Source organism: Trachurus trachurus, assembly GCF_905171665.1.
Source record: "Trachurus trachurus genome assembly, chromosome: 23".
NCBI lineage: Eukaryota > Metazoa > Chordata > Actinopteri > Carangiformes > Carangidae > Trachurus > Trachurus trachurus.
In genome coordinates this window covers 6919464-6939515 of record NC_139912.1, presented here as the reverse complement: position 1 = coordinate 6939515, position 20052 = coordinate 6919464, and the positions used below count along the sequence as shown (strand labels likewise).

Here is a 20052-nt window from a genome sequence, read left to right as displayed (position 1 = left end):
ATATTTTATTAGTGCTAAAGCAAACATTCAAGTCAAACAGGATCCATTGTTGGTTTGGCCATCATGAGTTATCGGCGATGAAAGCGTCCCATTTGTTCTGCCACATGACGAGACCCGAGTCCTTCAGGTGAGCGGGGAGCGAGCTGAACCTGCACGAAGAGGAAACTTTATCAGATTGTGACTGGAGGGGAACGCTCTCACACACACCTTCACCAAATACATCCGTGTGTGTTTTTACGCAACTTCTCAACATTAAATCATATGATAATTTTTCATTTACAGAACATGAAGTCATTTTGATTAATTTATCATATAGAGAGAGAGTCATATTGAGGTAAATTTGTGTCTTAATTATTCAATCAAGTTGATTTAAACAAAAAATATATTTTCAATCAAAACAAACTTCACTTCAATAAAAAAAAAGTGTTTGAATGCAAACATTTTTTATTGAGGTGAGTTATTTTTTGATTGAAAATATTTTTTGGGATTAAAGTAATCTTTTTTCTATTTGGGCCATATTATGGGAAGGATATTTGTGTCTTTATTATTCAATCCAAAAAAAAAGTTCATTGAAACAATCAAATAAAAAATAATTTAAATCAAAAAAAAAAAAAACCCTCTCAATCAAAAAAAAAAAAAAGTTTTTCAATGCAAAAAATATTTGAGACCCAAAAAATTGTGTTCAAACCCTTTTTTTCTTTGGTTGAAAAGGTTTTTTATTTTTTGACTGAAGTGAGTTTTTATTTGATTGAAAATGTCTTTTTTGTTTAAATCAACTTTTTTTTTATTGAATAATAAAGACACAAATTTACCTCCATACAGTCAGATGTTTATACACTTTGTGGCTTTGACTTTTTCCTGTTGTCTTTGCCAATTTCTTTGGATGATATCAGGATGCACTGAGTTTGAATTTAGTCTCTTCAAAGCCTCTGAAAGCCGTGACATAATGTCTTCTGAATTTTTCCAAGCCGAGTTACTGTAACTCAGGGTTTGTAAACTTCTGACATGCTGTGATTCAGTGGATTAAAGGAAAAAACATCCGACTGTTTTGTGTTGTGCACAAAAAACGTCAGCTGAATTAAATGTGAATTTAACTTCACTTGAATGATACATCTACTGCTGTTTGCAAAGCACATTAATGTGCAGGGGGCTCAGAGGTGACATGACAACATATAAAAACAGAAAAGCACACAAACGTCCCGACACTTCACTGCACCTCTTGAACTACTAATCACATTTTCCTCCCTCATTTATCACAGTCTACTGTTTTCTACTCTCCCTGCCATCGGTCTCCACTCGTCTCTAATGTGAAAATCAACTTGCAGAGACTTAAAAAACCTGCATGTGGTGTAAACAATGCGTCGCCCCTAGTTACATTGTTCTCCTTCTTGTGCATTCAAGGCCGCTCCGACATCTGAAGCTAGACGACGACGACAAAACAGTAAGTAAACATGGACACTAGGTAATGAGATAATGAGATTTTCATCATGTCGCAGTTAAAGGGCCCCTCTTGTGATAAATCATTTGTGAGCTGTGATTATTCTCAGATCGACAGAGTTCCCGCACGACACGACACAACACGCCTCCCTCCGAGTAGGCTACAATGCCTGATTGGATTAGTGAAATGTGTCAAAATTGAGTCAGTGATATTTCAGTTGTCAGAGGATCACTGAACATACCACCAGATAGACAGATTTAAATAAGACCCTGACCTTCACTGCATTATATTACATTACGTTTTTTTTCTTTTTTTCTTTTCAAAGCCACGTACATTTTATTTGATCCACACTGGGAGCAATTTCGTGATTGAATGTCTTCAGATCACTGCAACAGGGAGGCAGGAATCAAACCGCCGACCTGCTTTGTCACCATGACTACAACTAAACCACACAACACAATGACACTGACAAAAGCAATAATGGTGACCTCCTTCTCTGTGATTCCTGAGTTTCATAAAGTTCAGTAAAATTTAGTAAAGTCTGGTGATTTCTTTATTTCTATATTAGCTATTGTTATCATCAAAAAGTCAGTAAAAACCTTTATTTATACAAAAGGAGGTCAATAATTTCCTAAAACAGCTGAAGACTTAAGTTTTTAGCAAATGTTACATTCATTGTCGAAATGTTGGCGACTTTTTTTTGCAGCAGATTAATACATATGCATGGTGAAGAGGGAACAAGTCAATTACTGTATGTCAATAAAGTTGGGTTTCAATTGTAGTTTTGCTAATAAAATATAAACAGAAGCATTTTCTATTCTTTTTTTTCTTTTCTTTTGGAAAAACAGTGACGGCTATGTGTTTCTATTACATGGTGTTACACAAATTAAACCCTGGTTTTCTCTTCACAATAAAATGTGACTGTTGACTTCCAGCACTTTGCCTCTCAGATGCAACTTGGATCGGGGAAAAAAACTGTTTCCATTTTTTGTTTTGATTTTCACATGCCTCCATTATTTGTTTTAAATTTCTTTCTTTTTTTAATATTATGGCTAAATTACATGAATGTGATAGTTCAATATGTGTCAGAGCAGCTGGTTCTGACCTGATGGAGTTGGCAGCCAGCTCCTTCAGGGTGCCCAGGTTCGCCTTCAGGCCTCCGATGCCCACGAAGGCCTGGTAGAAGTCGTAGGAGAGGCCGGTGGTGCCGAACAGAGACGGGTCGTCGGAGCTGATCACCATGGGGTGGCCCTCGGACATCAGCACGGTGGCCGGGTGGTTCCTGAGGTCCAACACCAGCTTCAGCACCTGAAGGCAACACACACACACAAAGGGACTAAAAAAGGAGAATTCCGGCCATTTTTGACCCCTTTGAAATAAACGGTCGGAGATATTTTGGACATTACCACTGCACTGCTCGACCGTTTATTTTTGTAAAGAAATGATCACAACAAGGAAAAGTGCTTGTTTCTGTGGCGGGGAGAGCAGGCGCTCTGCGATCGGATAGTAATGTCTTTCCAGGATGTTTCAGAGTTAGGCTGTCTGAGGTGAGTGATTACATGCAAAAACACAAAGTTTATACTGTTTATACTGTACACTATATGAGTTCAGTGGTGTGTCATAAGAATTCGAGTCATGTACCATAGATATTTGATTGTTTTTTGAGTGTTTGCTGTGGTTGATAGAATTGCCCCCATAGGTTAGCGTTGTAGCTATCGCTAGCGCCGGGTAGCCATGGTGTAACTCTGCCTGCATCAATTTTAGTCACGTTTTTTGCTCCCCCCCAAACACTGGGTGACCATCAGGAAAACTATTTAGGGGTCAAAAATGGCCGGAATTCTCCTTTAATACATCAGACACCGCCACAGCTACACACTCTGTTCACTGTTGTTAAATGAGAGTTAGGCCCAATCCCATTTCTCTTTTTTACCCCTACCCCTTCCCCTACCCCTTGCCCCTCGCCCCTTGAAACGGAGCTACAAGGGGTAGGGGTAGAAAGTCAACCCCTCCGAATTGGGACACCCCTTCAACAATCACATACGTCATCACGTAGTCTCACTGGCTTTTACGTAAGCTTATGCGGCGAGCTTTTGCCAGAAATCAAATAGCGTGTTCCATATAACTTAATAAAATAAGATAAAACTTAATGCAGACTGATCGGTTCATTGTAAAACATTTATTTACTGATGTAAATGTGGTGATTTCTGTACACAGAGCCCAGAGGCAGCGCTGCCTGCTCCTCTGACTGGTAGCCTGAAGCATAACTTTTCATCCAAATAAACTAATGCTACTGCCACAATTGTCAGATTTCATCAATGAAACCAACATTTAAATGCTGAAAAGAATTTAACATGCTGGTGGTAAACCTCTAAAAACCCGCGGATAAGTTAATTAACGACCGCCTTCTCTCCCGGCGGGACCGGGACGAGGACGTAATTTGGCCGGCGGAGAAGCGCTGCAGACCGGCTGCTGTCTCTGTGAGGAGCCGCTCCTCCTGGAGCTTCACTTCTCCGAAAAATCGTCGGAGCAAACTTCTAACCCGCCGTCATTTGGATAAACTAACCGCACATTTGGGACCTAAATAGTTACTTTCTCGCAAGAAAAAATATTAAAACTTAAGAAAGTGACGTAATAACCGCGCTACAGCAAGAAATAAAACAGCTTTTCGTTTTACAGCCACCGCTGCCGGCTGCCGCAAGATGCATTCTGGGAAATTTTCATACCCCTCCGTTTGGAGTGTGCCTCTGAAAAATCTCCGTTTGGAGGGCTATGTAGCCCTACCACTTCCCCCTACCCCTCTGTCCTAACGGGGATTGGGACACCCCTACCCCTACACGTGAACGCGCAAAACGGAGGGGTAGGGGTAAGTGGTAGGGCCAAGGGGTGAAATGGGATTGGGCCTTAATCTGACCTGGTTGGAGATGGGACACAGCTCCACCGCCACGTTTCTTTTCCTGGAGAGCTCTTTGGCGACTGGATGGTGAGCCAGAGCGTAGCCGTGGCCAATACGTCTGGTGTTGAACAGAAGGGCATCGAGCATGTTTTGATCTGTGTCGGTGCCTTCGTCATCTACACACATGCAAACACACAAACACACACAGAGGGATTAAAGTGTTTGTTTTTTTGTTTTTTTTAAATAAAAGAGTTTGAGGTGTTCTCTTGTTGGTGACCTTCCCACCTGTTTCTCCGGCGTGGAAGAAGTAAGGCAGCGTGACGCCGAGCTCGGCCGGCAGAGACAGAGCCTCCCTAAAGTACCACAGAGTCTTACTGCCGTCCTCCCTGCCAACCTGAAAACCACAACAACACCTCAACAAACAAGAGAAATGATCCACACTCAGCGAACAGGTCCGACATGACAGCTCACACGATCTTACCATGTCAAACCCTGCCACAACATCTGGGAAGTCCCTCTGCAGCTGGATGGCCTCTTTAATAGCCGCTTTGACCTGAGAGACACTCAGAGCCCTGAAGAGAGCAGCAAAGATGTCAGACACACCTACACACCAGAACACCACGCTCACTCAGATTTAAGGTGACAAAGTCAAACACAATCAAACATAGAGGTTTCTGAATGTTTCATGTCCAAGGCCCCTGAATACCCCCTGGAAACTTAAAATAATAAAATATAAAATGCAATAATAATCACATTTGCAACAGTACAAGCTACTTCAGAAGACCACAAGGTAAACACACTAGTTTATGACACTGACAAAAAGACAGTTACAGTATAAAGGTAGATGTTTGTATTAAAGCGCCATAGAGTATATAAAGTTTGTATTAAGTTCCATACAGTATAAAGGTAGATGTTTGTATTAAAGCTCCATACAGTATAAAGGTAGATGTTTGTATTAAAGCTCCATACAATATAAAGGTAGATGTTTGTATTAAAGCTCCATACAGTATAAAGGTAGATGTTTGTATTAAAGCTCCATACAGTATAAAGGTAGATGTTTGTATTAAAGCTCCATACAGTATAAAGGTAGATGTTTGTATTAAAGCTCCATACAGTATAAAGGTAGATGTTTGTGTTAAAGCTCCATACAGTATAAAGGTAGATGTCTATGAGCAGTGTGATTATAAAGCAGCTCTAGGTTCTATATTAATACTGTGAAAGTATCAAAGCCTCAGTCCACAGAGAAATGCGCACAGCCTGTATTCAGAAACTGAGTCTTAAAACCAGCCGTCAGGACTTCCTGTCACTTTGTGATGTCACAACAAAGCAGTCACCCAAAGCCCCGCCTCTCACCACCTGCACCCAAACATCCATCCAACAACTTGCAGGATTCAATCCTGTTTCTCTGTGTATATTAACCTGAAATCACCTCTATTTTTAATTGTATCACTCAGAAAACAGTCGGCCAATCAGAGGAGAGGTTCAGAGCCTCCTCGCTTCTGATTGGCTGACACCAACCTGTTGTTTCTCGGTTGGTAAAACCACATAGATGGAATAACAAAACTCAAATAAAGCACCTTTGAAACACCTTAAATTATTTTCTCACTTTATGAATAATATATTACACTTATACTACCACGACTACTACTATACCACTGCTCCTTCAGGTTGTGGCAGTGGCACAGACTTCCCGTTCTTTGTTTGTGGTCTCCAGATCTGATAAACCTTCTCCGCAGCCTCAGCAGACATTATACAACACATGCCAACTTGTCCTAAATTGGTGGAATGCCCCTTTAACAACTCTTAATAGCTCAATATCTGTTTTCATTTCCAGGAGTTAGGAAATGAAATTAGACCAAATAGATTAAATTATGATTAAAGATTTTTTTTCTCCTAAAACCGCTTACAGTGACCTTTACGTTCAAATCACTGCAGCCCATGATCATGCCACATCATCATCATCGTCTGCCCGCCATGTAATCCACATAATACCACATCAGACGTTGTATTTACACCAATTAGCATCAAAGAAGTTAATTTTAATCTAATAAAGTCATATATCTAAGCACAGTTTTGACTGACGGGTTGTAATTGTTGTGCATCATCAGCACTTTTATTTTTCACACTTATTATTACTATTTTGAGGAAAACACCAGAACATTTTTAATATGAATTTAGATGTTGATGTAGATATAGATAGATAGATAGATAGATAGATAGATAGATAGATAGATAGATAGATAGATAGATAGATAGATAGATAGATAGATAGATAGATAGATAGATAGATAGATAGATAGATAGATAGATAGATAGATAGATAGATAGATAGATAGATAGAGGTAGATATCGATATATAGATGCAGATATAGGTACAGATATAGATAGATAAAGAAGATACAGATAGATACAGATACAGATACAGATAGATAGATATAGATATAAGATAGAGGTAGATATCGTTATATAGATACAGATATAGGTACAGATAGATACAGATATAGATAGATAAAGAAGATACAGATAGATATACATAGATATAGATATAGATACAGATAGATAGAATATATATAAATATAGATATAGATATAGATACAGATACAGGTAGATACCGATCATTTACCTGTTGACAGAGATGATGATGCGAGCACTGAGGAAGTCTGGATGATTTGCTATAAACTTCTTTGTAACTTCCTGGAACGTTTTCAGAGTCCAGACTCGGTCGTGAATCGTTCCATCGAGCTCGTACGTCTGCAAACACAATACGATTCAAGATTCAAGGTGTTTATTGTCATATATACACAGATGTTAAAAACCATGCAATGAAATTCTTACTTGCATTGCCTCCCTTCATATTACAAAAAGATAGTAAAAATAGGGTAAGAAAAAAATCGAAGAGACAAAAAGTAATGATGTGGATGTGGTGAACACGAACCCTGGAGAGGCCGCTCCGCAGCTCCAGGTACATGATGTTGTCCTGGTGCAGCTCCTCCAGGCCTTTGTAGAGGTAGTCCCTCAGCACGGGGGCGTGGGTGATGAGGCCTGCAGCCGCGATGAAGGCCTTCTCAAACTTCTCCCACACCACGTCCTGGTTCGGATACTCTCCGTCCGGATCCTCGGTGAACAGAGTGAGGTGCTGCATCAAACTGAAAGAAAGACACCAGGGTTTTTTAAAGTTTTTTCTTTTGATAATAGATTGGATCAAATCTTGAAAATGGGTTGTTCCAAACAAAAAAATGGATTCTAAGATCCGTTTAAATCATGCAGTCCAATCTTGGTTCTGGATCAAAACCTCAGTTCGCGTTGTTGTTCATACATTTTTTAAAAAGTATAATCAGGAAAACTTTGATCCCAAAAAATCTGGATTATTCTAATCCCAGCAGTTTGGTGGATTCAGGGTGGATCTCAGGAACAAAATGTTTAAATTTCCAAACCATTACAGAGAGTACATTAAAAAGCAAATAAGTTAACTTTTAAATATTCCACAAATTAAGAATTTTTCCCAAACGTCTGGATATTTACGCTGAATGACATTTGAAGTTTAAATTTGAAAAATTTGGAAAAATATTCACAATGTATTTCACTAATGTACTGTATAATTGCTTTTTTTATTTATCTAAACAGCCGGACCAGATAAGGTCTGGCGGTTTAAAAGACACTGAAGAAACAAAAAAACATCACAGAAAACAATTGAAGCATCACATTTTCAAATCAATAAACTTTGAGTGACCCAATGCTGCTATTCTGCCTGTTTTTTTACAGACCTAGTAGCCTTCAGTTTGATACACAGTCCCATTTAGAGCACTTATTATCCGGAAATAATGAAAAGTTTGTATCTGGATGAGACTGATCCAATTTCAACGGTGCTTTAGACAAATGAGATAAAAGTAAGATGGATTACAATACGTGATCCCTGGATGGCAAAACAAGGGATTTCAAAATAACAAATAAAGAACAACTGGGCCCAGATGTGTCAGTCCACCTGTTGTCGAAGCCGGCCGGGTCTCCCACTTTGTCCCTGAGCGTCTGCAGCAGCTGCCAGTAGAAACAGTCCCAGCGGGGGAAGGGCTGCCGGTCGGAGAACAGGAAGCGGACCGAGTTGTCCCAGGTGAAGCAGATGTAGCAGTGAGGCCTGTAGGTGACGTTCTTCACCAGCCACTCCACACCGACCAGGGACGAGCTGTGGATGTGCAGCGCCGCACCTGACGACAACGACACACACACACACACACACACACACTGATGGATTATGGGATGGTCAAAGACAATACAGCCGCCTTGTTTACCATCTTTAAAGTAGTTGTGTGTTGCTTTGTAGTTGTTTTGCATCTTTTAAAAGTCAATTTCTTGAGATTTACCTAAAGTTGTGTCTCTTTGTGGTCGGTTTGTCCTTGAAGTTGTTTTGTATCCCTCATTTTTCTTCTGTTCTTGTGATTGTTGTGTGTTTCGCTGCAGAAATTTTGAGTCATTTTTATAACTTTATGTCTCTTTACAGTCATTTCAGTTATCTGGTTGTCTTTGTAGTAGTTTTTTAAATAAAATTTTGTCTCTGTCTTTCATCTCTTTGCTGAACTTGTGTTTCCTTTTATAGATTTGCGTTTCCTTGTTTGAGTTTTATTTCTATTTAACCTTTATTTTAACAGGCAAAACATTAAGAACACAATTCTTATTTACAGTGTTGGTCTGGCAAGTGCCATAAAACATAAAAACCCATTATGCAGCAAACTGTGACAGATTTACATAGTTGTTTTATGTCTCTGTGAAGTCGTTTTGCATCATCGTTTTACATCTCTGTAGACATTTTGTGTCTCCCTTTAGTCCTTTTGCACATTTTACAAACTTTTTGCACATAGTCCAAATCAATATTATACATATTATCATCAAATGACCTTTTTCTTTTTCCTCCTCTTTAGTAAACAATTCAAAAACTGTCCCCAAGAAGACAAATTAACTCATGAGCATCATTCACACTCAAATCAAGTAAATTGTTGTTGTCTGTGTATTTCAGTTTTATTTTTGGATCAATGTTTTATGAGCTCCACTCATGTGTTGTGGAAATACCCGGGATACAGGTTCTGCTGTATTTTCTTAAATCAAAGCTTTTCTTTCATGAAGCTGAGGTCAAGTCAGATTTTATTCATCGTTACCTTTCGGCATCTTCTGCAGCAGTTTGAAGATGGAGCTCTTCTGAATGAGCGGCTTTGCCTTGAAGAAGTGCAGAGCAGGTGGGAACAGAGGCGCAGACATCTCCTGCTCCTTCAGCCGGTGGAGGTAACCGTCCAGCTTCTGCTCGGCCGCCGTCAGCGCCACCTGGCCTCCGGTCTGCCTGGACGCCTCCTGACGCATCAGCAGCTCCCTCTGAGCGGGGTCCGGCCGCGGCATCCCATCGGCCAGCCTCACTAGTATCCACAGAAGGGGCACACAGGTGATGACCACAGCCCTGTAGATTGAGATCAGCATGTCCTTGTGTGTGCCACCAGAGGGCGCCGTCCTCCTCCTAGAACATGCTCACACACCCTGAGGAAAAACAAAAAACAAAAAAAACATAAAAAAAAAACCCTGAAATAGTGACTTTAAAGTCTCTCTGAGAGGTTGTGTGGCTTTGTGAATAAATGTGACAGAGTTGTTAGAAGGTAATCAACATGATAACACACTGCTCAGCTCGGATTACGGCTCCATTCACAAGATTGACCACAAGACTTATTTCCTTCCCTTTTCTTAAATTAGAACTAACCACAAAGAGAAGCTGATTAATAAAAAACCTAAAAGACAAACATATAGTGACTTTAAATCATTTAAAAGAAAAAAACACACACTCACAAATCAGAAGGAGCTGTCTCTGCGTCTCGGGGCTGAGCCGTCTCTGCTTGTTTTCCTGACAGACCCTCTGCTATCTGTCTAGCTGCATGTCAGCAAAATACTCGGAGCAACTGGATAATTGGGGCATTTTTGTCTGACAAATACCATGTGATAAACTAATGAAGGAAGCATGAATGGCCACTGTTGCAAAAAGAGAAATGTAAAAAAAAGAAAAAAAAAGAAAGAAAGAAACCTGCAGTGAGGACACAGAGGAGCAGAGAAGTGGAACTAATGATTTAGATTTTATTATGTTATTATTATTTTTTACATTTCCACAATATAACATTTTCAGTTTGAGACACAATCAAAACAAAAATAGAGAAAAAAAAATAAAAGAAACAAAAAAACAACCACACATACATATAATTTAATCTGGAGCCTCATATACATACAGTACAGTGCACCCTGTGGAACGATATCACCCACTCATATAGTTCATGATAGAAGATCAACACAGTCGATGTAACATCAATAAATTAACTCTGTCGTTAAGTTAAGGTCCAGGTTTCAGTTTGTGTTTTGTTACTAGGATACAGTTTGGATGATTGGTGGGAGCAGACACCCATTTAGCGACACAATGCCCCCGTGCATCTGATACTGTAGGGTGGAGGTTAATGAAACTGTGACACAGATGCTGTGTGTTTGTCATGAAGACTGATCCAATTAAAGGACGACCTGTTCCGACATCCAGCCAATCAGCCGACCCCGTCCTCCTCCCACACTAATCATTGTAAACCCTACATAAAAAACAAAACAAAAAAAAGAAAAGGTGGGGAAGGGGGGGGGGGGGCAGGAGAGTAAACCAGTTGTTACAGCCTGTGCAGTACCCACGATGCACTTCTCCAGTGTTGAGCTGCAGCGTCTATCATGTCCCTTAATGCACAGAAAAAATACAACAATACATCATCACACGACAACGATGCGTTTCTGTTTGCATCGGAATTTTTTTTTTTTGCTCTTCACAGACAAAAAGGAGGAATGATGCCGTTTATCTTTCACAACATAAAAATAAAAGGAGTTTTTTGTGTTTTTGTGTGTTTTTTTCTCTCTTCTAACACGCCACAGACTCTCAGTCCAGGAACTTGCGGTTTGGGTTGGCACCGAAGAGAGCCACTCGGATCTCAGGCATCATCTGCAACCACACAAACAAACAAGCAAATCAATGTTACACTCATTATTAGTTCATCTGACAACTATTCTCTCTCCATTAAACATCTAATTAAATCCCAGATGGATTTTTCTCTTTCAATTAATCTCATGGTGGCATGTTTTCCAGCCAGGGGATAGTTTATAGTAACATTTTCAGCTTTCAGATTCTCACTGATGTTTTTGCTTAGAAAAATGACATAAATTGTGAATCGGTGAATCAATGATGGTATTTTTTCTGATTAATTAGCGATATATCTATTGATAAATCCATTAATCAATCTGTCAGTTACTTATTTAAGTATAAACTGAAGTTGTAAATACAAACACTCTACAGATGAGTTCACCTGGTAATCATTTTATCAATTATTTTATAAAACCATCTCATTGTTGGTAAAAATAAATAAGTAAAAATAAAACTAACTTTTAAATGAAAAAAAAGGATTAAAGTCATACAAACTGATAATACAAACAATAATTTTAAATCAATAAATTGCTTCTATATCCTTCTTAAATCCCACGCTTTAAAAGCATTAACTTCAATAATTATTATTGATTATGATGTATTGCTGTGTTTGATTACACCATGTTCTATCATTTTGTTAGTTCTTCACTGGTTTTGTTGTTTTGTTTGTTGACGTTGTGTTGGGAGTGTGACTAAAGGTTAATTACACTGTAAATATATAAAACCAATTTAACACAGAAACTTAAAAACATCCGTCATTCAATCATGTGACACGTGGAGCCTCTTGTCTGAGGCCTCAGGTATCGTGAGAGTGGCGCTAATCTCATTTTGTTAATTACATGTTCGTTAAGAAACTGCAACTCCGTCTTTAAAAAGCTGATTTAATTACAGAGCTGTAATAGTTTCTAAACTAAAAGTCATTCATGTGTTTATTTAACCCTTATTGAACCAGGAAGGACTCGTCATTATTACAAGAAGTGGAGGAACAAACTAATAATAACATGTCACAACATCTGCATTAAACTAATTATGACCGTGATGTGATGTTTGATGACAGTTTTATTAATCACATTATTTATGATCCACAGGAGTGACAGGAAAAAGCCTGAGAAACGTGAAACCAAACAAATAAATGAAGAAAAACTAAAAATGAATGAGACATAGTGAAGATTTATGTGTGGTTTTATATAGTATACACTCATCTCTATGTGTAAATCACATTAACTGTTTAAAGTTTAATTAGCTCACATGTTTCTGGATCAAGTGTTTCACAGTAAAAGACGGAAAAATATCAAAATAAAATGTTTTAAAATATCTAATTATAAGATACTGATTTCACCGGCAGCTCATGTGTGACGAAAGATATAAAAATTAAGAAAGTTACGCTGATTTTATTGATTTGAAAAGCTGCATCATTCTCTTTCGTTTCATTAAATGTTTATTAAACCCATTTACCTGCTGAGCCATCAGGTCCAGTCTGCTCTCCAGGGTGTTGGCCACCTTGATCTTTCCGTCGCCGTTATAGATCTCAACTCCTCCAGAACTGCAAACACACAGAATAAATGTTTATATAAAATGTTAAATAAATAAAAAAAACCCTGCTGTAGAGTCAGTGAGTGAGTTTTGATTTTTCTGGCGCTCACTCACATGTCCGGGGAGAGGAAGTTGTCCTGGTCGATGCGAACCTCCAGGGTGTTCTTCACCGAGTCTTTATATTTGGGGATGTTCCTCTGGATGGACGCCTGCCACACAGAGAGAAAAACAGCGTTGACCTTTAGTGACCTCTGTCGGGTGACACGAGCTCACCTTGATGATCCACACAGTGACTCCGCTGGATGAACTCACCTGCACCAACTGAACGTCCTGTTTACGGCAGCGAATCGTCACCTTGGTCTCCAGGAGCTGATAGAAGCCCTGATATAAAAACATTATGACATTATGATTATTATTATTGGATGCTGTTTTACTTTTATTTATGATTAACTCATTGAGTGCCGCGCTCCTTTCCAAAGTTTTAGTCAAGTGTACCGGCAATTTAGACCATTTTTGACTTTTTATGTAGAGCCATAGTGTATTCTATATTATTGCCACCAACACATACTGTAGCTCAATTGAAAGGTTTATCTTAATGCTTCAAGTGGCCACAATCCGTTTGTTTCTACGTGCCTCCGTTCCTGAGAAAACTCAAGCTAAACATGGCTGGGTTTCACCAAAATCCCTCCTTTTTTTCTAGAAAAGGAGATAGAGCGTCTTTTATGAAAGGTGCTCTGTTTGTGTCTGTCGCTCTTCTGACACTCGCATTTCTGGATCAAAGGGCTCGTATAAGATAAATATATACAACAGTTGTTGTTCTATTCACAAAACCACCATCGGGGGCGGGGGGGGGCGCCACTAAACAACAATAACACAGACGCACCGTGCCGTGTCACAGCTTCTCGCCGCGGAGCGTGAGGGTCAGTCGGCCACCGCGGCTCGGGAATACCGGTCCCGCCGGTGGTCGCGGTCCTTCTGTGGTTCGGGTCGGTGATGCCGGTCTGCTTTGGCCCAGAGACCATCAGATTTTACCGCGGGAGGACTTTGGGGAGGACACGGTGTTGCTTGAGGTGAAGACCGGGCGGGACTGTCGGCTGAGAGCTTCCTGGTTCAGCTCCGAGCTGCTGCAGCAGCGCGGGTGAGAGCAGAGCAGCTGCGGAGCAGCTGCGCTGCATCTGCATGCAGAACTCCGTTTGCAGAAGCCGAGTTATGATAAAAACTTCCAGATCATGAGCTGTCATGTGACTTTGATCGTCATCTATTTCAGTTCTCCTCGTCGTAGAGTCCCCAAATTTACATATAATGTGTATTAAAGTGTCTATTTTCATAATTTAAAAAAAAAGCAAAAAACGAAAAATCTCCTTTTTGGCACTCAACGCATGGGAACGAAAAACGAGAAATTACGTGGTTGGCACTCAATGAGTTAATTTTGACTTTTATCAATAGTTATTGTCAATAAAAACTGTTTCTTTTGGTTGTTTTCCCTCTTAAATTTCCATTATTGTGTTAAACTATGATGTAACATTTAAAGGGATAGTTCAACATTTTGGCAAATTGGCCCATTGCCATAATCGCTATAGTCATAACAGTAGGTTTGTTACCTTTATTTGTTGGTGCAAGCTGTTTTTAGAATGGCGGAGCAGAGCCGTGAGCTGCTCAGAGCTACGCTACGGAGGCTAATGGGATTTCTTGGTTTCCCTCATCAAACTCATCAAATACACAATCCAACAACTCCAAAACGCTCTGGTGCACAAGTTGTGACCTGCACATTCACCACGCTATAGATAATAACAGAACGTTACCAGACAGAGTTGTTTTAGAGGTAAATACAGAGACTGCTTGATGAAATACTGCCCCCGATGGGAACGTGCATCAGGGGTTTTGCATGAATTTACCTTGAAAACAACTCAGTCTCTTAACGTTGTGTTATTATCTCATAGCGTGGTGAATGTGCAGGTCACAACTTGTCCACCAGAGCGTTTTGGAGTTGTTGGATTGTGTATTTGATGAGTTTGATGAGGGAAACCAAGAAATCCCATTAGCCTCCATAGCGTAGCTCTGAACAGCTCACGGCTCTGCTCCGCTGTTCTAAAAACAGCTTGCACCGACAATTACAGGTAACGAACCTACTGCTAAAACTATAGGGATTATGGCAATGGGCAAAAATGTTGAACTATCCCTTTAACTGGATGAACCACAGGATGATATGTTACTATCTTGGAAGTGGCTAATGCACATCTTAATAAATAAATAAATAAATAAATAAATAATGACAGACAGTAAACACACCTGTAGGATCAACCCGTCCAAAAGAGCTGGATACCTGGACGGGTCTTTTGCAACGTTACCGAGCCGTTGGCGAGCCTCGTTCAGCATTTCCTGAGGGTACACACACACACAAACACACACACACACACACACACACACAAACACACACACATATATATTATATTTACATATTCCATTTCCTTGTTTACATAAAACATAAAGCCCGTTGACAGGACGACGATGTGCAGCGACTCACCGAGATCATATCATCACGGGCCTTCAGCACCTTCAGCCGGGCCTGGTTCATCAGGTTAGACATTTGACTGTTGGGAAGACAACAACACACACACACACACACACACACACACACACACACACACACACGCACACACGCATACGGGGGCCGTTTAGATTTTTTAAGTGGGTTGTGTTTGTGCAGGAGGAAACCTTGGAGACGGTTATCAGCAGGTCACAGAAGAGACATTGTCGGACAAAGTGACTAAATAAAATTAGAGAAGTCGGTGTCGCACATGAAGCCGTGTCTTTGTTCTTTAAAAAAAAAAAAAGGAAGGGAAGGGAAGGGAGGGAGGAGTGGACGTGTGTCCTGTGATGTCTCGCCATGACTCACATTTTCTTCTGCTGCTCGATCTGCTTCTCTTTCTTCTCGTAGTACTCCATTATCTTCAGCCTCTGGGTCTGGACCAGGCGACCCTTCTCGATGTTGAACTCCTCCTCGGCCTGCAGGAGGAGACACAGTCACTCACAGGGAAACAGGAAGTCTCCGTAATAAACCTTTAATTACTCTCAGAGCGGGGGCTGTAATTAAAAATGTTTAATTAACGAGACTCAATTCCCACTATATCTGATTATTATTAAATCATCAATTCATTTGTAGAATATTTACACAACTAATTTATCTGTAACGTGACAGAAAACTGTGAATAAGAAGGCAAATTCATTCATTTAATTGTTTTATAACACTCAGTATTATGTATATTACACTCCTGTATTATTAAACTCCTCGGTCGGAGAATCAATCTGTTCATTGATTGATCCCTGGGTGCAAATGCTATTAATTCTGCACTTAACTGAATCTGTAAATGAAATGTTAATATAAATTATGTGCATACTGTTGATTATTGACAGAGAAACTCTCACATTTAAGAAGCTGGAACCAAAAAGCCTTAATTTTTCTTAAGTGATAAGCGACTTTAAGAGTTAATCAATAATCAAAGATATAGTAATTTCTCTTGGTGAGAAAAATCAATCAGCTGCAGATGGATACCATTGATTAATGCTGATCTGATGTGTTCAATGAACTATGTATAGACAGAGCGCTTTTCAAAGTAGAGTCAAAAGGCTGGGAATTCAAAGCAGCAAATCTAAACAAAATCTAATCAAACTTATTAGATTTCAAAATAAAAGTGAGAAATCTAACTTTAGTTCTATAATATAACAGAAGAATGTGACTCGTTATCTCATGTACAGAAACTAAACCTCCACTAGAACCTGTAACTGCAACTGTATCAGTATCTGTTCAGTCATTTATCTGTTATCATAGCTGTTAATCGCCTCAAACATCAACAACTTCACACAAACGTCACTTTTCACCTCTGCGTTTTATTTGTTCAGTCTTAAACTCTTTTGTTAAATCACTCAGCCACTTTTAAATTAAGATTAATTCTAAATATTAAGTCAAAATTTTCTTTATCAGAGAAAAAAAAATCACCCGATATCTGAAAGAGCTCAGATTTTAGTCTCCTTCTGTTTGAACTGTTGTGCTCACAGCGCCACCCAGTGGTCGGACTCAGACATTAAAGATCTCCTGTACTGTACCCGCTGTAACGTTTAACCACTGAAACATGAAACTGTTTAAGGTGGAATTGGTGTGTTTGTTAAAGTGTGAGCTGCAAAATGTTGTTGTTCAATGATTAAAATGATAGATCAATATATAATCTAATTAAAATATCACAATATAAAACACAAATACACTTTAACCCTGTGCACCGACACTTAACTGCACCGTCTGGCCAGATGGGGGCGCTACAGTAACGACTGACGACTGATTACTTTCTCCACTGTTTAACCAGTGATTGATCATTGATCTGCTGTGATGTATCATGTAACGTGTGTTTGTACCTTTGCATCGATCTCCTCTGCCTTTTCATTGGCCTCCTGCTCGATGAAGGCCATCATGTGTTTGATCTGTGGATAAAACATAATAAAACAGGATCAAAACCACCTCAGAATCACCTTAAAACTTTATTTCCACTCCTCCACAATGATTATTATTTTCAGGTGATGCATTCAAAGACATATCGGACAAGAAAAGCATATGAATGTGTAAAGCAATCACTAGGTCCCTGCACAACATCTAGAGTTGATTTAAACATGTTTCCAGGATCGTTAAAGACTTTTCTAACAACCTGGATGTAAAAAATCTTCTGGATGTTGCACAATAATAAAGATTTCAGACTAAATTCCCAGGTTGCATCTTCAGTTCCTGATCCAGGACGATGTACGTTATATGTTCTTATTCTTTTTAGCTGTCCTTTTACACTTATACTGTATAAATACAAAATATTAATCAATAAACTGTATCAGTGAGGTATTGGTTCAGTTATCATCTTTGTCAAAATGGGGGAAAAAGGTTAAATAAAGTTTTTATCGTGAAAAATAAAGAAAGGTTTTCATCCAGAACACAGATCTTTAAGGAAACTTTGTGGTTTGAGGTTTTTTCAGAGACTCCTGGAGATGTATTCATCTTTCAGACATTTAGATGTTTATTTCTGTGACTGACTGAGATGAAAATGCATGAATACACATGAATATTATGGGCTGTTGAGTGCGAGGACTCATTGTCTTCATGTCAGCGTCCTCATAATGAAAGCAGAGGTTTGTCGTCCTGCTGTGAAGTGACTGTCACTGCGCTGAGAAATGTCTGAGCATGAGAAGAAAAGATCTCACTGCATTGCCACTGTTTATTCATTATAAATTATTATTAGTATTATTATAACTGGTGAGCTGAGGGGATGACTGTATCAATCAATCAATCCATCCATCCAAATAGCATCTATAACATCAGGACTGACTCCTGTAGTTTTATTTCTGAAGCTCATTTTCAGTCTTTAGGGAGATTTCCCATAGAAACTCAGAGACTCCCAGTTCCTCTTCCAGGCCCTGGCATGTGTTCATCATGTGATCATCTGGAAATATGACGCTGATGTGCACATCAGCTATACTGCACCGGCGACAAAATGGCTGCTTATATAGATAAATAACATCATAATATAGTTAATAAAACACCAGATGATTAAACAGCTGGCGTGAATGTGTGTGTGTTTCTATTACAATCGATGCTAATACACTGCAGCTCCCTCAATGTCATTCACCTGGACGGACGCTTTTCAAAATAAAAGGCCGCCATGCCTCGGTGTTGTAATCAAACCAACCAACAGCAGCGCGTTGGATCATCACATAGATTATAGATTTATTATTAATAAATCAATGGAGTCGATGTGAAGGTTAAAAAGGGTTCATTACCTGCTTCTGCACATCGGCATCGCTGAGCGCCATGGCTGCAGTAGGAGTCTAGATATCCGCTCGGGCCTGTCGTGACAGAATAAAAACGGAGAAAAGGGTGAAATCAAACGCACCCTCGGACGGAGGAGGTCGAGGTGAATAAAAACAACATTTAAAGCTGCACAACAGCAGCTTCACATCCAGTTTTATTTACCTGAGAATGACGGAGGAGCAGGTTTGAATCAATCGCCGCAGTCGTGACTCGTAAAGATGTCTACGGAGGATCAGCTGATTTGCGAGGTCACATGATGTTTACTTCCGGGTAGCAGCCAATCACGTGCGAGGACAAGAGACTCCGTTCGCCTCAATGTAAAAGAAGAAAAATTATGTTTTATTCATTTATTTAATGTGTTAGTTCGTTATTTTACTGAATTATTTCTAATTCCCATTATTTATTTAACTATATATATAAAAAACTTTAAACATATAATATTATTGCTTATTTTAATTAATGTACAGTTGTATTTGATTTTATTATCGACACACAATTTCTTATAGATCCTGACACATGAAATAAAAACGTTTCATGTCAGCTTTTATTATTTTTTTTTTATATTATCTTATAATTATACATTAAAACATCATATTTACTCTTTTCCAAGGCAAAGTATTTTATAATAACTGTAATTTTACCATAGTATGATAAATAACTTGAATTGGGAGCTTAATAATAATTTACAGAGAAGAAACTATTTTTATGCTCACAAACTGAGAAGCTACATGTTCCCATGGTAAAGCAGTGACCATGATAGTACTTAATGGTTTTTGATAATGAGTCAATAATGGTCATTAAAAAGAAGAGCAGAGTAAATAGTTTTTCACCTAATGAGGAATAATGATGTTTGCATATGAAATATCTGTGTATGTTAACATTTAAGTAAAAAAAAAAAAAAATTTAAAAGATAAATAGACTTAAATTGGAAGCTTGAACTTTTTTAACAGATTATAGTTAAGTATAGGCTAGTTTATGTTTACAAACCATTCCTGGTGCAGTGTAATGACCTTGATACGTCAAGGTTTTGATAGTGTGTCAGTATTGATCATTAGGAAAACAGGAGTAGGTAAACTGAGTTAAGTGTCAATCAATAATTTTTCAGCTAATGTGGAAATGAAATGAAATGTAGGATATATCTAAACAATATAATAATACTAGTAATAATAAGATGTATTAATATAGCACTGTTAGGATAAAACATGACATACATGTTGCTGCTGTGCCACAGTTTCCAGTCGTGCGCTGCCAGCAGAGGGAAGTAGAAGGTGGAAAGTTCAGTTTTAGAAACAGCTCTTCTCTCGGCTCTGACCTGCATTTTCCACTCGGAGTCACGGGCTCACGCTGGGCACGGTGCACGACTCACTGATACTCTG

At 39.0% G+C, this 20052-nt stretch overlaps 2 protein-coding genes across 3 annotated transcripts; both read right to left on the bottom strand.

Annotated features, from left to right (window-relative positions):
- Positions 1-61: 61 nt before the first annotated feature.
- On the bottom strand, positions 62-9791 carry ada2b (adenosine deaminase 2b; the record flags this gene model as incomplete). Its single annotated transcript, XM_083999218.1, has 9 exons — positions 62-149; positions 2544-2746; positions 4350-4507; positions 4617-4725; positions 4813-4903; positions 6955-7082; positions 7267-7477; positions 8314-8533; positions 9479-9791. The coding sequence occupies 9 exons, from the start codon at positions 9789-9791 to the stop codon at positions 62-64; spliced, it is 1521 nt and encodes a 506-aa protein (XP_083855344.1).
- Positions 9792-10413: 622 nt separating this feature from the next.
- On the bottom strand, positions 10414-20052 carry atp6v1e1b (ATPase H+ transporting V1 subunit E1b). Of its 2 annotated transcripts, none has more exons than XM_083999822.1 (11): positions 19888-20052; positions 18839-18987; positions 18646-18711; positions 17242-17307; positions 15731-15840; positions 15359-15425; positions 15124-15213; positions 13147-13215; positions 12949-13043; positions 12757-12844; positions 10414-11322 (listed from the first exon to the last, which is right to left on the bottom strand). In XM_083999822.1, exons 3-11 carry the CDS (start codon positions 18676-18678, stop codon positions 11260-11262), a joined length of 681 nt encoding a protein of 226 aa, XP_083855948.1. In that variant the 5' UTR covers positions 18679-18711; positions 18839-18987; positions 19888-20052; the 3' UTR covers positions 10414-11259. The 2 variants fall into 2 exon arrangements, with proteins under 2 accessions (XP_083855948.1, XP_083855949.1); XM_083999823.1 differs by having other exon boundaries at positions 19884-20020.

What these genes read in the sequence shown, in the direction of transcription:
- atp6v1e1b (XM_083999822.1), bottom strand. Translation starts at nt 18,678, where the DNA reads ATGGCGCTCAGCGATGCCGATGTGCAGAAGCAG. An exon ending in ATGCCGATGTGCAGAAGCAG is followed by an intron (nt 17,308 to 18,645) that starts GTAATGAACCCT and finishes TTTTATCCACAG; the next exon opens with ATCAAACACATGATGGCCTT. An exon ending in ATCGAGCAGCAGAAGAAAAT is followed by an intron (nt 15,426 to 15,730) that starts GTGAGTCATGGC and finishes TCTTCCCAACAG; the next exon opens with TCAAATGTCTAACCTGATGA.